Raw genomic sequence first — 19,781 nt, 5'->3', positions numbered from 1 at the left:
GCAAAAGGAAGCAGCACACATGGAGCCATGCAGAGCCATGCAACTACCACGGCACTGAGAGAGATCTGGATCTTACAACCAGGTCATTTTGTAGCTCATTTAAGGAGCTGCTGCAAACAAGTAACAGCCCACTCAGGGGATCCCAGACATTCCTGCCAGGGGAGGAGAGTGTGGACTTCTTGCTCTGCCCCGTGCAGTGGAGCTCACAGCACCACTGATGGAAGTCAGGTCTGTTGGCTTCTTTTTAAATAATATGGAAGGCAGGAGGTCTACTAGAATTGGTTTCTCAAAAAAAAAAAAAAAAAAAAAAAGGAAAAAAAATCAACATTAGATTAAAAAGAATCTGATCTGTTTTCAATAGTAATGCTGATTGGAGAGAATCTGCAAGAATCAGCTAGAGTTTTTAAGTGCAGAAAAAATACTGAAAGAGGATAAAACTGTTTTGGAATTGTTGAGGGCAGACCTTTCTAAATCAGAGAAAGATGGAGGACATACTTCTTGTTCACTATTTTCTGTATTTAATTTTTTCCCCTCTTAATTAAAAATGAGTATTTTCAAAGAAATGCAGTTTTGCAAAAACTGTAATGATGATCTAAGCCATGGTACTCAGTTGGCTTTGCCCCCTGCCGGGGACATTAGGCAATGTTTGGATACAGGTTTGGGTGTAAAAACTGGGGGAAGGCGGGGTGGGGGATGGGATGAGGGGGGTGGCGCTACTGGCGTCTAGTGGGTAGAAGCCAAGGAGATTGCTACATTCCTACAACGCATAGGACCGCCCCCACAACGAAGACTCATCCAGCCCGAAATATCAATAGCTGAGGTTGAGAAATCCTGCTCGGAGCTAGTGCTACCCATCTGTTTAAAGAAGTGCCAAATCTTTGATAATTAACATCTCAGTTGTTTGCCAGCAAATGGATGCTGCTAGAGTGATCCAAGAGCTCTCCCAATCTATTTTCTCACCTTCCTTAAGACTTCTTTTCATACGGCTCTGCTTACGGTAGAGGTGTAGTGGTCCCTTTAATCCAGAGAGCCATGAGGGGGAGTTTTATTCCTAGTCTGATCCACCTCCAAAATTATCAGCAATCTTGAATGCAGGGGACAGAATCAATGAAGCTTTATCGTATGGAACGATCTGTCCTTCTGTTAGCCCTCTCCTGACCTTCCACATCAATGACCTTGCACATAGGATGACCCAAGTGGATGATCGGTAGGTCAGCCACCCCAGGCTTATGGCAGAACACCATCCCCAAAGGGAAAACGACTTTATTAAAAGTACTGGATTTCAAAGACAGTAACTAAGCTCTTCTCCATCCTACCACCTCTTTGTTACATAAAATTTGAATTAAAAAAATTTTTTTCTTACATCTTGCTCCTGTATCATTGACCAGGAAGACATAATTATTTTCTGATTAAAATACTATGCCTCCCTTCTTTCATAAAGGAAATTAAACAGGTGTAGGAAATCAGTGGACCTCCACTAATTTAGAATCATTAGAGAAGTCAGAGTTACATAATATTTTAAGGACACTAAGTTTTATCCTTTTCAAAAAAAGGAGCACAAAAAAAGAAGAATTTATGTATAAGTTCTGCCAAGTGCACTTTAATGGAACCATACACAAGGCAGTTTAAATTTATATATGGGCGATACAAAAAATGGGAGGTTAAATACTTAAACATGTTTTCTTAAGTAGGTTATGTTCCTGAAATTGCCTTGATATTATTAATCTGCTCAGTCAAGTTAAATCTCAGTCCCTCCCAAGTCACAATTACCATGAATTTCTGAATGTATGTGTCACTCTACACAGATAAAATACTTGAGGCTACTGATTTATTTATAATAAGTGATGCTAAAAAGAATGATCAGTTAATACTAAAAAGATAAATAATTTTAAAATGGTCAAAGGACTGAAACAGACATTTATCAAATGGTCAATAAGCACATGAAAAGGTCCTCAACATCATTTCCCAACAGGGAAGTGCAAACCAAAAGCCCAGTAAGATACCACTTCATACCCACCAGGATGGCTAGAACCAGAAAGTCAGACAGTAACAAACGTTGCCAAGGATGCAGATAAATCCGAGCCCTCAAACACTGTTAGCGGGGAGGTAAAAAATACAGCTACTTTGTAAAACAATCCTGCAGTTCATTCATGAAAAAGGTTAAACAGAGTTACCATTTGACCCCACAATTCCATTTTTAGCTATGTTCGCAAGAGAAATAAAAACATACACCCGCATAAAAAATGTGCACGTAAACGCTGGTAGCAGCATTATTCGCTGTTCATAATAGCCAAATGTGATGTCTATCAGCCGATGAATGAGCAAGTAAAATGTGGAATAGCGGAATAGCGGTGCAATGGAATATTATTTGGCGATGGGTAGGTATATGCTACAGGATGACTGTTGACAACATACAAAGTGAAAGAAGCCAGGAACAAAAGACATATATGATTCGATTTATATGCAATGCCCAGCACAGGCAAATCTATAGAGACAGAAAGAAGTGTGTGCTTCGGGCAAGGGGCCGGGGAGGAGGCTGATGATTAGGGAATAGGATTTCTTTTTGGACTGATGAAAATGTTCTAAGATTAATCATAGTGATGGATGCAGAAGTCTATGAATATATTAAGAACCAATGAATTACATACTTTAAATGGGTGAATTGTATGATATGTGAATTATTATCTCGATAAACCTGTTTAAAACAGAAGTCCTGAGTCACCAGTTCATTACCTCTGTAGGAATTTTTGGAAGACGCGCCGATAGGCGTAACCAGCTCTCCTCACGCGAATGTTTTCTTTCAGACCCAGGTATTCGACTTGATGCTTTACCCTGTGAAGGAGAGAATGGAGCCAGGATGTTATCGGATCCTCTCTTCACCCCACTCTCCTACCCACCGTCCCCCCCCAAACTCCCAATCCCACACTGCAAGGAAACATATTAAAAAAGACTACCATTTACAGTGTTCAGAGTCTGAGCTGACTCTGAGCTTGTAGAATACTAATATAAAAATATTTGATTATGAAATACAGTAATTACAGAAGAGACTTAACATTATCTATTTAAAAAAACAGTGAAACAAAAAGCCATCTACCTATCACTTGGATTATGAACAAAAATATCGGTTTTCCAACAGACTAAAGGAAAAGACTTTAAATTTTTTGTTATCAACCTGGAGTTGAATAGTCATTCTCAACCGAATGAGATTACACCTGTAGACTTTTCAAATACAAGGTGAGAAAAAGCATGTAAAACTACTAGTTTCACACAACATCGTAAACTATGTTAATCAAAAAAAAAAAAAAAAAGAAAGAAAGGAATTAGCTCAGTACCTATCAAAAAAAAAACAAAACCAACTAGTTTCAAATGTCTAAGTTAAAAAATGTGCAAAATATATATACAAATTACAGTTTTCATTGGTTTTTATAATAATAAAGAACTGGCCGTGTATTTTGGAGAATGGATGCAGGGCAGCACTAGGCTGAGGTTCTGGTTTAGGAGGGCAGGTCCGTCTGGGGTGGTGCATGGACATGTGAGTTGGGAAAACCCACTTCTTGCTGAGAAGCCCAGAGTTCTGAAAGCAAGTGACAGATCCTGGACCGTGGCTTCCGACCGTCCACTCCGGGGAGATAAACAGGGCCTCTGCTGCGTACTACGCAGGCTGTTTGAATACAGACACTTGGAAACAGTATTTGAGGAAAATGAGAAATAAAAAGTAGACTTCCTCTCTCTTCTGAAGGTGAGATGTCAGAACCGTGCTGAGGCAGGGAGGCAGCTCCCCAGTACATTCAGGGGCAACTGCAGTGATGATGGGGTTGAGAGAACAGGCCCCTCGTGGATCTGCCGTGCTGGAGAGGCAGTCAGCACCCTCTACACCTCCATGTAGGTTCCCCACAGCTGTCTTCCCAGCAAGGCCCTCGTGAACACCCTCACTTCCAACCAAGCCCTGCACCTGCCGACGCCCACCACGTGCTGCTCTGCACCCCGCTCTGCAAGGTGCTGGGGGGTCCGGAAAAGGTTCCTGCTGAAAACCCCGCAGACAGCACAGCAGTCAAGAGCCGGGTGCTGGGGCTGGGTTCCAGGGGCACCCCTGGCTCTGCCACCATGAAACCTCTCCCAGCCTCAGTTTCCGCTGCTTTAAAATGGGGATAGTGATATTAGTTATTTCTTCAAGCTGGGGACACTCCACGTAAAGCACGCAGCCAGCTCCCGGCATCAGCAACATATAGTGGCTATTATTCTAATACACTCACAGCTACAATAATAAACCAGGATAGAAGAAGAGGGGGGAAAATGGATTTTTCATCACGAGAGGATTTCTCAGAAGTGGTGACATGTGCCTGGGCCTGGAAGGATGACTTGAATTCACCAGGGAGGCAGTGAAAGCAAAGGTACAAAGATGGGAAAGGCCCGTGTGTGGGGTGGGGTGGGGGAATGAAGCCTTGCTTGCCCTGGGAATGACGAGGTCACACAGCGAGGAACGTTTAAAAAGTTCAATTCCAACTGGTCTCCATTGAACCAGCATCCAGAAATGCCAGCCCTTTCAAGACAATCAACCTAAAAAATCTTTATATAGAGAATTAATATTAATAACCACATTTGATTAGTGACACAAATCCAATTAACTAAAGGGGGAGAAATCTGATCCAGGAGAAGAATTAATTTTCCTTTCTCTCATCCTCCAAATCCAAAACTCACCACCAGCCCTTTCTCTATACGAAGAAAAACACACGTGAGGTTGCCAATTAGAGATATTTGCTCACTTTAAGTATTTTTCATAAATACTGGCTTCACCCCAAGCTTTTGAGGCAGAGAATACATCACCCACTGATTCAAGAAGAAACATTCCTTTCTCATGAATCACATGGAAAACAATATGCCTCATGTTAAAACACTGTTTCATTCATTCTAATTTCCATCATTAGGAAATCTTCTCATAGAAATTTTTGTCAACAGGACTATCAATTCAACAAATTCTGTTACATTTAAATTTTCATGATTTTTGCATCTTCTTGGAGCACTGTCACCTCCTCAGTAAACATTGCCAGGCTGGCAATGTCCGCTGTTCCCTGGTTGTGTCTTCTCCTCCCCCCGGGAGGAGGTCCTCTTTCAAGACTGTCCTCAGCCATTAACACAAGCAGGTCAAGGTCTGAGAACTCGGCTAGGGCAGTAATTCAGAATCCAGGTCAGGCAACTTTGCCAAAGCCAAACAAAAACACATTTTCCAAAGGAAAAGAAAAATTAACCACATCCCATAAATTTGCAGAATGAGTAACCCTGTCCTCCAAGAACTTCAACTGACCATGTAATCCCCGCTAACAAAGCACACTGTCCTTTCCTGGACCCCCAGGCTGCACACTCCGGGATGAAGTGAGACAATCTGTCACACAGTAAACCTGAACGGGATGAGGGGACAGATCCCAGGAAGCCATCCTACTGGAAACAGAAATCAACACTTGACCAACGAATACCTTAGACTTTGCAAAACCAGTTTACAGGAATGTATGTTAGGAAGTTCTTACTGCAATTCAAATAAGGGATATGATTATTTAAAAAAAAAAAACAAAAACACAAACCAACCATCATGGGGGAAATTCAATGAAAATTGGCTGAGTAAATGCACCACTATCTTAGTCTCTCCGTTTTCTGATATTCCAACGAATCAATTTGGATTTTACGAGAAGGTAGCATCAGGGTTGAAGAATTTCCAACCAGTAGCTTTTTCAAGAGTTCTCCATTAGAGTGGTTTTCCGCAGAGCTGTCTATGTGGGTAGGGGAGACGGTGCCAGGGAAGTACTGCATTTGGAGGGAGAAAAGATGTTTTCATTCATGACTCTGTTTGCTGGGAAGGGAAACTGGATAGAGGTTGCAGTAGGGGGAAGGGCGGGCTGAAGCACCCCTTAGCAATACCTCTGCTTCCAAGACTCACAATTTATTTCTGAGGTTGCCTCTGACACCACCCTTCTACTGTGTGTGAAGGTTTCACCCATAATTTCTTTAAATACGTTTTTGATCCCCTTTTCTTTTTCTTCTCCTTCTGGGGCCCCTACTCTACACAGATTGCCATGATTTTTATATTAACCCATAAGTCTCTTGTCTTGCTTTCATTTTTTTTCCCATTTGCTTTTCTGCCTGCTGTTCTGACTGGATGACTTCCATCATTCTGTCTTCCAGATCACGTATTCGTTCTTCTGCATTATTTAGTCTGCTATTTATTGCCCTTAGCTCAGCTTTCATCGCTGAGATTGAGTTTTCTGATTTTAATTGGCTCCTCTTTATAGTTTCTAGTTCCCTTTTACAGTGATCTGCCCTCCTATCGGTAGCCTCTCTTAATCCCTTCAGCATTTTAATTATCTCCTTTTTGAACTCAAGTTCTGCTAGACTGTCCAGGTCTATTTCTTTGTTCATTCTTTCAGGGGACTTTTCCTGTTCTTTTAATTGGGAGTGGTGTCTCTGCTTCTTCATTTTACTTCTATTTCTCTGACTTTGTGAATTGAGGAGTAACATTTATCTACTGTGGTCTTGAAGGGCTGTTTTTATAAGGGAGCATGCTTGTGTAGCCTGTGTGCATAGAATATTTTTGTTGCAAGGACTGTTTTTAGTGTGGATGGCGGCCACGTCTTTCCCCCCTGTGTGCTGGCATCCCCCTTGATGGGGATGTGGTTGGTGGCGCGGTGAGCAGAGCCTGCTCTGGAGGTTGAGCGGGGGGCGTCCTCTTTGTTCTGCGGTTATCACAGCCGTGTCCGGGGCCATGTCTGTTCCCCGGCTGTTGGAATAGAAGCCCCCGGATCTGTTTCTGAGCTGCGGTGTGTGGTAGGTGGGACGGGAGCACTTCTGCTGGGAGAAGGACCACTGAGCATTCCTCTGCATGAGCTGCCCACTGGGAAGTGCCCTCCGTGGTGTCGCCTGCCATGCGCTGTGTGGGCTCCAAGTGCTGATGGCGCCACCCTCGGCCCCGCCCCAGCGTGGGAGTGCCCGCAGTCTGCCCAGGTGTCCCTTGGGTGCTATGCTCACACAGCCACCGGGACAAATGCGCTGAAGTCTGGCCCCATGACCTGACGTAGTCACGCGTGGTCGTGTACCTGGATCCCCCATGGGCTACAGGGTCCCCCCAGGCCCCAGCCCCGCCTCTGCACACCAGCATTCTGCTCAGATGGCCTGCAGGCACTGACTTTGCAAAGGCACCAGTAGTGTAAATCTGACAAAGCTGCTTGGGGCAGGACTGAAAGGGGCTCAGGATTCAGCCCCACCTCTGCCCGGGGGTAACCTGCTGGCAATTGCGCCCTTCCAGAGCAAGCCGAGGAGACAGCTATGAGGGTGTCCTGTCCCTCCCTTCGTGAGAGCACGTTAACAACGGGGCTCCTATGGTGGACCTACCAAGCTCCATCCTGCATACAATCCCAGCTTCAGCCTGTAGCCCACTCCAGTCCCTGCAGGTTGTCTTGGAGCAGCCAACCCCAGCCCTCTCCCCAGGTCTGTCCTCTGACGACTGAGAGCTTCAGCACCCAGTCCGGGCATGCAGAGCAGGCTTGCATCTCGAACTGGGCACTGCACGGACCCTCTGTGCCGGTCTCTCTCTGTTGTGTCTGCCACAAAGCGGCTGCTACACTCTCCTCCGAGCCTCTGAAGCTCCCTGTCTCAGCTGATCTCCCCACTGTTGAAGGGGCTTCCCAGGGTGCTGCATCCCCAAGCTGCAGGTCTCCTCCCGATTCTTTTTCTTCCCTCCCATCCTACCAGGTTAAGTAGTGACCTTCCTTGTAGCTTCAAATGTATGAGATCTTCTGCCCGAGTTCAGTAGGTATTCTCTGAAAACTGTTCCACACGTGGATGCATTTGTGGGAGAGGGTGAGCTCCGCACCCTTCTGTTCTGCCGTCCTGAAGCCCCCCCTGTGTGTAGACACGCACGAGGTGTGGGGGTGGCGTGTGAGGCGTGAGGATGGGAGTGACGTAGACACAGGCAGAGGCAGGCTGACAGACGCGGGGGAGCAGATCTGGGAGAGTTCATTCTGTCAGACTGAAAGAGTCCCACTCTGGACTGACCCTCCTAGCTTAAAGAGAAAAAAACTGAGGACTGAGGAGATTAAGCATCTCACTCAAAGTGGTCAGGGACAGGCCAGCACAGGATGCAGTTCTTCCAACCCCCAGTCCAGCCCTTTGCTCCAGATCAGCTGTTCTCCAAGTACGAGGCCCAGACCATCATCACTAGCATCACCTGAGAGCTTCTTAAGACTGTACATCCCTGAGCCCTGACTCCAGGCCCACGGACTCAGAAACTCTGGGCATGGGGACCAGTAATAAGCCTTCCAGTGGATATTATAATACACGTTCAAGTCTGAGAACTAGTGTAGGAAGGCAAAAAACCTCAGATGTTTTCTATCTGCTACCCTCTTGACATCAAAGGAGAGAGTGAGCGATACATTTCAGAAGAGCAGAGGGCACATTAAGCACATTCAGGGGAACGACCAAGATGGGTCGGATTCCACGTCCAGCTTCTTCAGAGGAACGGCTGGAGGAAGTGAGAGCAAGGAGCCCGAGGAAGAGAAGGTTCGCAGGGAAAGGTGGTGACTGCCTTGAACATGAGAGCTGTCACATGGGAAGTCCTCAGAATCATGCTTATGGCCGATTCTGAGGGTCCTGCTAATGGCAGGAAGCATCCAAAGGTGGGCTGATGACCTCGGAGGAGCGGGTTCCTCATCAGAGCCTGAATATCATCAGGGGATAATAATATTGCACAAGGAACCTTAGATTACCTCACACTGAAAATTTTCAGCAATTCAATAGAAAAGATGCTTCAGGAACATGCATCTCTGGATGAGACTATTCAGAGCACCGTGTGGTGTGCTGACCCAATGGAAGGATGCTACACCCCAGAGCAGCACTTCACGGTGAGAAAACAGAGTTAGTCTGCACCATAAAGTGTGAAAATAAAAAGGAGGACTTGCCAACAGCGAATGCTCGAGCTCGAGCACTCACCTTACCGTTTCTTTTTTCCTCCTTGTAAAGGATCGAGCATTATCTGCCCGTCATGGGTTAGAAAGGTCTTGCTGGTAGGATGGGAAATGGACCCATCCTTGTCTCTCAGAGCGGGTAATGAGCAGCTATTTCAACCCTGGTCTTCCCACTGGAGTTTAACCTTGATCAAGTCACTTCATACTTAGAAGAGTCTACTTTTCTCCAAGAGAGAAAAGGAAGAAAGACAGTCATTCCAGTATGCCCATGTGCTGGGACCTGATTATCTGGTGACAGTGGCAGGGCTCCTCTCTCTAGTTGAGTCACCCACAAGGTCTCTCTCCAGCTCTGCTTCCCATGTTCCCAGGGATGGCAGGGTTTCCCCAGCTGGATACAAAAACTATATCGTGTAGTCAACATCTTAACATTTTCCTACTCATTCCATTCCATACTGCAGAGGACACACCCCTGAATGCCAGCGGTAGGGCGAACAGCGATGCAGGGTTCCTCAGAAGCCAGGGAGGGAGGGCTCACTGTATGCTTATGTATGTACCACACGGCTCCCTCTGGCTTGTTCCCTCCTAGAGAGAACTCTGCTCACCAGCACAGTCCTCAGAGGATTACAGAACCGACAGCCCCTGTACCCACACGAGCAACTAAATGACAGATGGGTTTTAACCAGCAGTTCCCATCTTGACTCTGAGCCCTGAGTGAAGCATTCTAGGCCACATCCCATGGGGGCTGATGAGAAGCTGAGTGCACTAAGGATGTCTACACAGAGCCTCGAACTAATTCTAAAACCATCCTGACTCTGCGGTATTCAGGTTTCCTTTCTTTCCCCATCTGCTTCCAGATTAGCCAAGATCAACATTATAAATGGCTAATTCTGAACTGAATGGCACCGCTAACATTTTAGGAAAAAACAAAGAGGAGGAAAAAATATATATAGGCGTCTTCCTGAAAAAGTTAAGACACAAAAGCATGAAACACATCTGAAGGCAAATTTAAACTGCTCCTGCCTTAGGCCCAGCTGGAGCAGAGGAGAAAGGCGCTGGGGCCACGCGCTGGCCTCGCCCGCCCGCCTGCGTCTTCGCCATACCTGCTTTCCTCCCAGTCTTTGGGCTTCTTGGTTTCGTTGGGTTTTATGCAGCGGATGTAGTGAGGTGTACATTTCATCAGGGTGCTCACGAGGTCATTGGCTTGTTTCTAGAAAGGAACAAGAGCATCATTTTGAAACACGGAACTTGCTCTAAAGCAGAGCAGCTTTCAAAGGAGACCTGGGAAACTCGAGTGTGCAAACGTACAGCTAGAAATTCATCTTGGGGACAATTTGTTCACTTGGCTTAACTCAGATCTATGACACTATCTGAAAGCTCGACTGTCTTTTATTTTCACACTCATAAGTGAGTTTGAAATTAAGATTTTTTTAAAATAACGAGGCCTTTTTAGTATAGTTAATAAAATAAAGCAAAAAACAAACAACAAACAGAAAAAGAAAAACCAGAGTAAATCCTCACATACGATGCTTTTCATGAGAAACAAGGAAACAGGCCAGTTATTAACAAATTTAGTTAATTTTATATTGATGGAGGGCCTTTGCAAATACATTTTTCTCACAAATTTTGGGGAGAAGGGAGGTGCACAAATTATTTACAGTCAAAATTCCCCTGTACTCTTTCTAGGCAATCCAACCAATGAAGAATCACCTTATTAAATTGATAGAAATTCATAACTAAACGGCGGAGATACATAAAAACTCAGGAGTCATCAACTTATTATACACCACTTCATTCACCTTCTTCCTTCACAAGTCCTTTTACAAACTTGCTGACTCAAAGCCCTTTCACTGTGGCAGGAAACTTACTTCTTCACAAAGCTAAAATATTCAACATAAAATCATCTCCTAGGACCTGTGCACTGGGTACCCAAAAAACAACTGAGTCCAAGCAGAAAAAGCCACATAAATAAAGCTGAAATTGTTTATGATCTATTTCATATCATTAGTAACTCAACTGTTGTTTGAAGGAACAGGAGCAAAGCCCACGTCAGCATTCCCACCACCACACAGCTGAGCACGCCTGCGTATCCAAGAATGGGGCACACGCGTGTGCAAACTCTCCTTCCAAGCAAATCAGCACGAAGAGAGAAAACCTCTAAAAGAAAATAGAGGAAAGGGATCTCCGAAGCCAGAAAACCATTACAAAGTCAGCAGAAAGGATCTGCCTACAGTTCCAATTAGGGCTTTTCTGTTTTCATGGGTTTGGGAAATCTGAAACCCTTGAGAAAAACTCTTGCGTATGTTCAAAGCAAGATGCTCACTGGTGAATTACGTTCTCTGTTTAGATGTGCAGAATATAGACTTCCTTGCAAGGCCTGGAATTGAGGGCGAAGCTGCAGAGGATGTACGATCAAAGCAAAGCTCTACCATAACAAAGTAAATTGACCCTTTGTTGATGAGAGATTGTGCTTGAGAACAAATGTAATGATTTTTGCAATGACTAAGATGAAGCTGAGGAGGGACTGGTTCTCACAAATCTTTAAGTCCCCAAACTCTTAACTTTCATTTAAAAATTTTTAAGAATAGCTTGGAAGACCCTCATCCTAAGCATTTAAGAGCAAACCTTTTCAAATTAGCATGAGAAAACACAGGGGCAAGGGCGACTTAAGTTGATGTGCCCCTGGACATAGCCGTCTCTAGCTCAAAATAGCAATGGGTCACATTTACTGGATATGCATACTGGCCTAGACACCTGGACTTTCTCATTTATGCCTCACAGTTGTAAGAGGCAGCCACTGTCATTATTATTCCCCCTTTATCTAGACAAGACAACAGGGCCTTAAAGAAATAAAGTATTGCTCAAGATGATATAATTAGTAAGCAACGAAGGTAAGGTCTGAACCCAAGTCTGTGAGCTACCAAATCTTTTCCTTAACCATAATGTTAACCTGCTTCCCAAGGAAGACATAGAATAATTTAGTGTGGTAGAAGAAGGAATTAACTGGGTGAGCTAGGATGAGAAAGCCTTCAGGTTGTGGGATAATTAGTTTGAGCCAATAGGGATATATCTTAGCCATCAAAATTACCCTGTATTTAGCTCTGGGTCAACTTCAGATGCCCCCTGAGGTGGCTGGAAGCAGCAGCATGGATTCACCCTGACTCGAGACAAGAAGAGCCTGCGAGTCAGGATGGAAAGCTACCGGGGGCACTTGCCCAACAGAAGCGGGACACAAAATATGCAGACAGACGGAAGGTGAGAAGAGGCTTAGGGTGCCAGCTCCTTGTCCTACCCTTCACATAGACGGCTGACAAGTCGGAACTGGAGTCGTGGCTCTGCTCTTTGCATGCTATGTGACAAATCACTAGATTTCTTTGGGCCTCAATCTCCCCATCTGTAAACTAAATTGGTTGAGCGAGAAGACCTCTAGTACCTTCATCTGAAGGCTGGAACAGATGTTAAATGTCGACCAGTCCAATCACCTCATGGTGCTTGCATCTCCGGTCACATCTGCTCCTTCAGAGGCCCAGTCTCACTTGGATAGAGCTGCAGCCCAGACCACCTGCCAGCTCTGAGCTCCATTCCATCTCTCTAATTTCAAAACTGGTGCCCTTGAGCCACACAATGTAGAATTTAATAAAGCCTCAAAAATCACGTGTAATTAAATATAGAATACTCTTTTTTATAAACAATGATAGCGGGAGTTCTCACCAAATAAATATTCCATTAATTAAATCCTACAGAACAGTTTTCAATTTTAAAGAATTAGAATACAATAAAATACCCAACACTAAAACCACCTTGAACATAAATTTAATTTTTTTCCAAGGAACTCAGTATCCCTGAAAACGCTTACACCTCAGGGATATCATTAAGATGATACTCAGTGTCTGCAAAACCCTGTGCATGTGAAAGGTCTAAGAAATTGGAACATGGCGGAGCATCTCTAAGAGGTGTCTCAGGAGACAGGAAAACAGGGAGAATCTCATTCCCACACAGAGGCAGACGGTCAGAGAGACAGAGGCCACGCAGTTCACCAAGGAGGGAACCACCGGAGGTGAGACCATGCGCAGTGCAGGCTCCCCAGACGACCTGGCTGACTTCAGGCTGACCTCCACAGACGAGAGCAATCCTGGACATCCTGAGCACACCGGGAAAGGGGCAATCTTGAGCATCCCACTAGACAGGTCTATGAACGAGGGAAAGGGGTCAAGTCTTCCAAGGAGGAGAAAAATGCTCCTACCACCACCCTCCTTTTAACAGGGAATAGGCTGAACTGGGAACCCAGACCACTGGAAAGTGAGTCACTGCAACTTGGACGATCCGGGCCCCTCGGATGTGAATGTGACGGTCTTGTGACTGGGTTTTCCAGCCCAGAGCTAATTCTTATCCAGGACCTGGAAGTGAAGGCGTGAGTCAGAGCTTTGCCCAGACATCGGTACCTGGGGCCTCGTGAGACCTGCATCTCCTCTCTGCCCCCGTGAACTCAATCCATACACCGCCTCGGGCTACTAAATGTCTCCACTTCTTTGAAGATGATTGTCCCTAATCCCAGAGGACTCTACCCTCTAGCTCAACACCCAGCCTGCACCTGACACCCTCCCTCCACAAAACCCGAGGCTCTTCCTGGCGGGAACCCCCTCACGGCTGTGATCGTCTCCTTTATCGCATGCAGTGTTCACACCCTCAAGGCTCGGGACACACAGGAAACACTCAGACAAGAAACAGCCAGCGAACCCAACCGACAAGAACCACCACGGTGTCCATGAGGCTGGGGTCATCCGTGAGGGCACTGGGAGAAGGACACGCAGGATTGGTCACACAGAGCCAGATGAGGGGAATAGACAGTCCGGCGGGGGGTCAGCAGATGCACATACAAGTGTCCACTGGCAATTAAGCAGAGATGAACAAGCATGGCAGAGAGGGAGAGGGCGGAGGAGCAGAATGTAACAGGAGAGCACACACGTTTTGTGTTTAGTATGTTTCACGCTGTGTGCTAAATGCCTCAGATGGATTGTGGAATTTAACCATCACAGGACCCGCCTGAGACAGGTGCCCAAATCTCCATCTCACAGAGAAAGCAAAAGAGGCACTGGGAGCTTGGGTAACTTGCTGACGACCACACAGCGAGGGATGTGAGCACAGGTGATTCAAGAAGGCTACTGCTAATCACTGAATGGTCCTATTGGTTATAAAGATGGGGTGGTATTTAATTGATGTGACTCTTTAAAACACTGTTCTCTTTATTTAAAAAAAATTTTTCTTGATTTACTATGTTGTATTAGTTTCTGATGTACAGAATAGTTATTCAGTTATACATATACATATTTTTACATATATATATATATATATATATATATATATTCTTTTTCACTACAGGTTACTACAAGCCATTGAATATAGTTCCCTGTGCTGTACAGTAGGGCCTTGTTGTTTATCTGTTCTGTACATAGTAGTTTGTATCTGTCAATCCCAAACTCCTAATTTATCCCTCCTGCCCTCCTTTCCCCTCTGGTAACCATAATTTTGTTTTCTATGTCTATGAGTCTCTTTCCATTTTGTAAATAAGTGTGTGTTATTTTTTTAGATTCCACATATAAGTGATATCACATGATGTCTGTTATTTTCTGACTGCCTTACTTCACTTCGTATGATAATCTCTCTGTCCATCTGTGTTGCTGCAAATGACATTATTTCATTCCTTTTTATGGCTGAGTAGTATTCCATTGTGTGTGTGTGTGTGTGTGTGTGTGTGTGTATTTTCTTTATCCAGTCATCTGTTGATAGACATATAGGTTGCTTCCATGTCTTGGCTATTGTGAATAGTGCTGCTAAGAACATTGGGATGCGTGTGTATTTTTGAATTAGTTTTCTCCAGATATATGTCTGGGAGTGGGATTGCCGGATCATACGGTTAAGTCTCTTTTTAGTTTTTTAAGGAACCTCCCTACAAAAAACTGTTTTTGACTGGTATAATTAAAAAAAGAAAAAGTTTAGTGACTGGTTTTCAAAGAGTTACATGATTAAGTATGCTTCACACAACCTCTAAATTCAGAGTACGATTAGGAACCATCAGTTTCATCACACAACACCTCCGTTAACACAACACACTCTCCACAAGAGGCTCCCAAGAATGATCAAGAATTCCTCTGACTTTGGGGCCAAGGTGCCTATAATTCACAGAAAAGAGGGGCCTGCGAGATCCAGTAAGGAAGGTGCAAAAACTGCCCTTGTAAGACCTGGTAGCTGGGACGTCATGCTGTACCCCAGAAATTGACACACTGTCACTGACTATACTTCAATTTAAAAAGACTCAGTAGAATTTCAGGTACGTAAAGTTCTGTAATTGGCAAGTTTTGAGGTCTGGTCTCTAAAACCATCATCAAAGTCCAAAATGTGGCTCTCAATCATAAAATTTCTGTGATAGTTTAATGTGAATTCTCCTAGATTCAGTGTAAAGCCATTTCCGCTTAGAAAGTAGCTGACTATCATCTGCTGACTATTAAGCTCTGAGGTACTTAATATCCATTTGGGGTTTCAGGACAGCCAAGACAAATTCAGCTTGCATCCTGTAACCCTTTCCTCAAACAGCGCCATTACTTCTGGCTATCTTCTATAACCAATTCCACTGACCTCATCCTGGCCCAGGGGTGTAGTTCCTGACTCCTAAAAAACCCTACCTCTTTTGGAATCTATTAACTTCCCAAAATAGAACAAACCTTAATTTTGCTTCCAGCAGTAGTTGGGCGCCCTTTCTTTTCAGCTTGCAGATTTTCCGGAAATAAAGACTTTATGAAAGGTCTGGAAGAGGAGAAGGAGAATGGATTAGCAATCAGGAAGTACCTTGGGGGCTGGAGAGCCTGCTTCCATAGAGGATGGGGAGGAGAGCTGTCCAGAAAAACACAGAGCCTTGGCCATGTGACTCAGAGCACAAGCCATCAAGATGCGACCCAGGAGAAAAAGCAATGGACAAAAGAACCATAGAGAAATAATTCTGAGATAGAAACATCTTGGAGTCTAAGCCTGAAAAATAAAATTTAAAACTGCCTTTTGAATTCCCCCACCCATTGGAATTGAGGTACACCCTGGCAACAGGACACCACAGAAGGAGGTCAGCATGGGTTTGCTGAGTTCAGACCAGAGCTCAGGGATTTGTACAGTTTGGCCAGATCCAATGCTGACTCTGCTTTGCTCTAAACCAGGGTTTCTCAACCTTGGTGCTACTGATATCTGCAGTTTGAGCTTGGATAATTCCGTGCTGGGGTAGGGGTGCTGTTCTACACACTACGGGATGTTTCACAGCATCGGTGGCCTTTGCCCACTGCATGTCAATAGGGCACTGTTTCCACCCTCCCCTCCCTCAAGCAAAAACCCTTGACAAAGTATGCTTTTGAGCACGAGCACCTTTAACTGGAGCCAATCCTCTAATGCTTCGCCTGCCCAATCTATTTTCATTAGTATTTCTAACTGAGCTGCATCTGTTTACATGCCTGCCTCAAAGGACGCAGAGCAGGGACAAGGGCTTCATCACCTTGGTGCCCCTGGTGTCTGGAACAGAGCTGGGTACACAGTAGGTGCTCAATAAATATCTCCTGACTGAATGAACAAATGAAGTGATCCATGTAAATCAGCTATTGCCACTCAAATTAAATTCCTCCTAAATGCCTTATGGGGCATCATGAATTTTCTAGAAAGTCTCCCCAGGCATCAACGTTTAACCTACCCAGACACAACTATAGATATTCGCAGCAAGTTGTGTTTACTGAACGACAGACTATGTCTATAAGACAGGAGTGTTACATGGAAGCATCAATAGCTCTTGAACTTGACAGTAAGTTTAATAATTTAAAAAAAAAAATCTCTGAAAGCATGTCTGTACCTGTCTGTCATAAACCCCATAAGCCAGGACTTACCAGACCTTTTAAGAGAAGAGGAAATAGATTTTATGTTCCAAATGGAGAGAAATTCAGAATCTCCGAAGTGAGGGGTGTGAGTGCCAAGGAAGTTCAGGCGTGGGGAGATCGGGGCTGGGGAGGAGGGGGAGGCAGGCAGGAGGGGAAGAGAGTTCAGTGGAGCAGAACTTCGAACCACAGACTGAAAAGGAAACTCGGCTTTGTTTTCATTGAAGTCAGGTCCTTCCCAGAACATTATCAGGCTTGCAGCTGTTGACTAACCTTGATATTAATTAGGATAGTTGAAGCAACAGACTGAAAGGGCAACTATGACTTGGAGGCAGCTCTAAAGCTTGTAAGATCTGGCAGACTGTGCAATACTGCACTTGCATGGCATGCACAAGCCTGGTCATGTAAATGACGTCTCACATCCACTACCCAGGGCCGTGGGCACCTTGGCAGGAAAGACAGAAGGAAAGGACATGGCAGAGCTGGTCCTGAGAGCCCCAGCAGCTCGCTAGGTGGATGCGCCCACTGCTTCGATGCCTATAGCTCAGTCAGGGTCTCAGGAATTAAGATGGATCTCTGTGCACTCCTCCCCAATTTCTTGAGCCATTTCCCAAGTGCTTTCGCAGCTCAGATTAACCTGGGTGCCGCTAAGCCCTTAGCGTTTTTAAAAACTGAGTGACCACGGAGAATTCCTGGGATGATGTTCCAAGGCAAAGTGTCACAGATCCAGACTGTCCCACTCTCAGCTGGTCTCATGGCCACCCCAACCCAACCCAAGGATGGTCACTTCTCCCTGATAATACCATTGAAAATGATGAAGCTGGCTGGGCCCCGAAGGGCATGCAGACAGCACTGAGAATGTGGGGTGGGAAAGTTAGGGGTAAAGGGAAAGGTAAGATTGGAAAAAAAAATCTATTTTGAGAAGAAACCAAATGGTCTAATGGTGACTCAGACCCAACAGCACAAGGAAACAAAACGCTGACTGTTTAAACGTCGTACGTTTGTTTTAATATCAACAGTCCGCTCAAGCCCACAGCCCAGGTCCGATAAGGCAAACACACTTACAGCTCACTGCTCTGCATAAGCTCGATCAGATCCATGAAAAGCACATCACGGTTCCTTTCACAAAAGCCATCCATGTCATAGGATACCTGGACAGGAATGGAAAGAAGTCTAATTTTATCCTTTAAGAATTTCACTGAACAATAAAGCCAAGTCGGCATGGCCATCCTCAAGAGAATGTGTATGTTTCCGGACGTAACAAGTGGGATTTCATCCTGATCTGTCACATGAAGGCTGTGCTTGTTTACCTTGCCTGATTAGATGACTTAGGTCGTGACGGCCTGGGGACGCTGATGAATGGACTTGGCTGTGGACACCACCCAAATTATCCATCCCCAGCTCTCATGATTACATACCCCTTCTTCAGTGCATCTATAGGAATGTCTAAATACACTTCATTCTCCCTAAATTTTAGCTAAGATGGAATAAAATAAAACTCTCCATGCTCATTAACCCATTGCAACGGGCCATGTCATCTGAGGCTTTTGAATTTCTCCTACAAATGGTGTCAGAGTTGGATCAATTCAGCCAAAGCCTCATGCTCAGGGACCCTTGGTTAACAAGAAATTAGTTGGGATGAAGGGTGAGACCAATAGATTTCCAAATAGGAAAGTCCCCAAGTATCATGACCTCAGCTTACTTATCTTTGTATCGCCAGCACCCACTCAAAGCTTAGTATCCAGTAGCACCCATGACTCACGCATTTTATGAGAACAAACACCAAAGTGAGACTCTGGTCCTTATGTACACTCCCAGGGAGTACGGACAAGGACAGAATGCAGGCTTGTGATTGCAAAAGAGGAAAGACAAAAACCCATTCCTTCAGCAGTTAATATATGCTGACTCATGCTATTATTATATTCATGATTCATGCCTATGTTATTTAAAGGGTGAGTCATAGTAAAAAAAATACACAGTGGTGTATACTATCTTTTCTTTGTCTCTCCAAATATTTCATAGATCCCTCGTTGTTGAATGAGTGATGGATGAATAAAACACAAGGAAGCAGACAGAACTATATGGACATTATTTCCAGTTGCCTCATGAGAAGACAGATTACAGACCCAAAGGCTTAACATGGGTAGATATCGGAAAGGATAACTTCCGCTGTCCTGTTGAAGCCCTGCTCCCTGGCCATACCTTCCCAGCATAATGGTGAATAATGAAGCCTTGGTTCCAGCTGTTGAAGTGCTCATGACTCCCGATCTGCATCTGAAGTTTCTGGAGCAGCGTCTGATCCGCGCCCTCACCCACCGCGTGCATCGTGGCACACACGTCATCCAGGATGCTCATGATCCCAGGAGGGTTCTGGTGGGACCGAGAAAGCAAAGCCCCAATTCAGTGACTGCTCTAAAATACACAGCGTTTATCAGGACTTCCCAGAAGCAAGGAAACAGCTCCCTAGATTTATGATTCTATCCTGAAAGTCAGTCTTTCTTTTTGAGGAAGCATGCAATTAACAATCTCAAATGGGAGTCACCACTTACATCCAAGGATGGAGGAAAATCCATTAAAAAAAAAAAAGTTTAACTCCCCGAAGCTCTATTCAAAGCCATACACAGATCATTATCCGCTCACTCCTATTCAAACTAAGTTGATTTACAAAACCCCCAAAGAAAAATAAAAACATTTTCCTTTGACCCTAATCTAGTTCTTAACGTTTGCTTTCAGCCTGTTACCTATACAGACATGGTCAATACAGTTACATAATGGACACATTTTATCAAGTATGCCTTTATCCTGCATAGCACTATGCTACAAAAACTCCTCCTACTCTACGTTGTCTTTATACTTATTATTTTAATGGCCGTATTTCCCTACTCTCGTATGTTACCGTGTACTTAATGTATTTAACGATTGAATTCTCTATAGA

The 19,781-nt window shown here is 44.6% G+C and overlaps 1 protein-coding gene across 1 annotated transcript in view; it reads right to left on the bottom strand.

Annotated features, from left to right (window-relative positions):
• MYO1E (myosin IE) overlaps positions 1–19,781 on the bottom strand; it is a 190,671-nt gene that overhangs the window by 43,702 nt on the left and 127,188 nt on the right. Inside the window, exons 14-18 of the mRNA XM_031452972.2 lie at positions 19,049–19,216; positions 17,912–17,997; positions 15,665–15,746; positions 10,049–10,155; positions 2,734–2,832 (exon numbers count right to left, since the gene is read on the bottom strand). Of these exons, the coding sequence (XP_031308832.2) occupies positions 2,734–2,832; positions 10,049–10,155; positions 15,665–15,746; positions 17,912–17,997; positions 19,049–19,216 (542 nt within the window). The remainder of the gene's footprint in view (positions 1–2,733; positions 2,833–10,048; positions 10,156–15,664; positions 15,747–17,911; positions 17,998–19,048; positions 19,217–19,781) is intronic.

Source organism: Camelus dromedarius, chromosome 5, assembly GCF_036321535.1.
Source record: "Camelus dromedarius isolate mCamDro1 chromosome 5, mCamDro1.pat, whole genome shotgun sequence".
Taxonomy (NCBI): Eukaryota; Metazoa; Chordata; class Mammalia; order Artiodactyla; family Camelidae; genus Camelus; species Camelus dromedarius.
The sequence above is the reverse complement of the archived record's forward strand: the minus strand, read 5'-3'. Positions and strand labels throughout refer to the sequence as shown.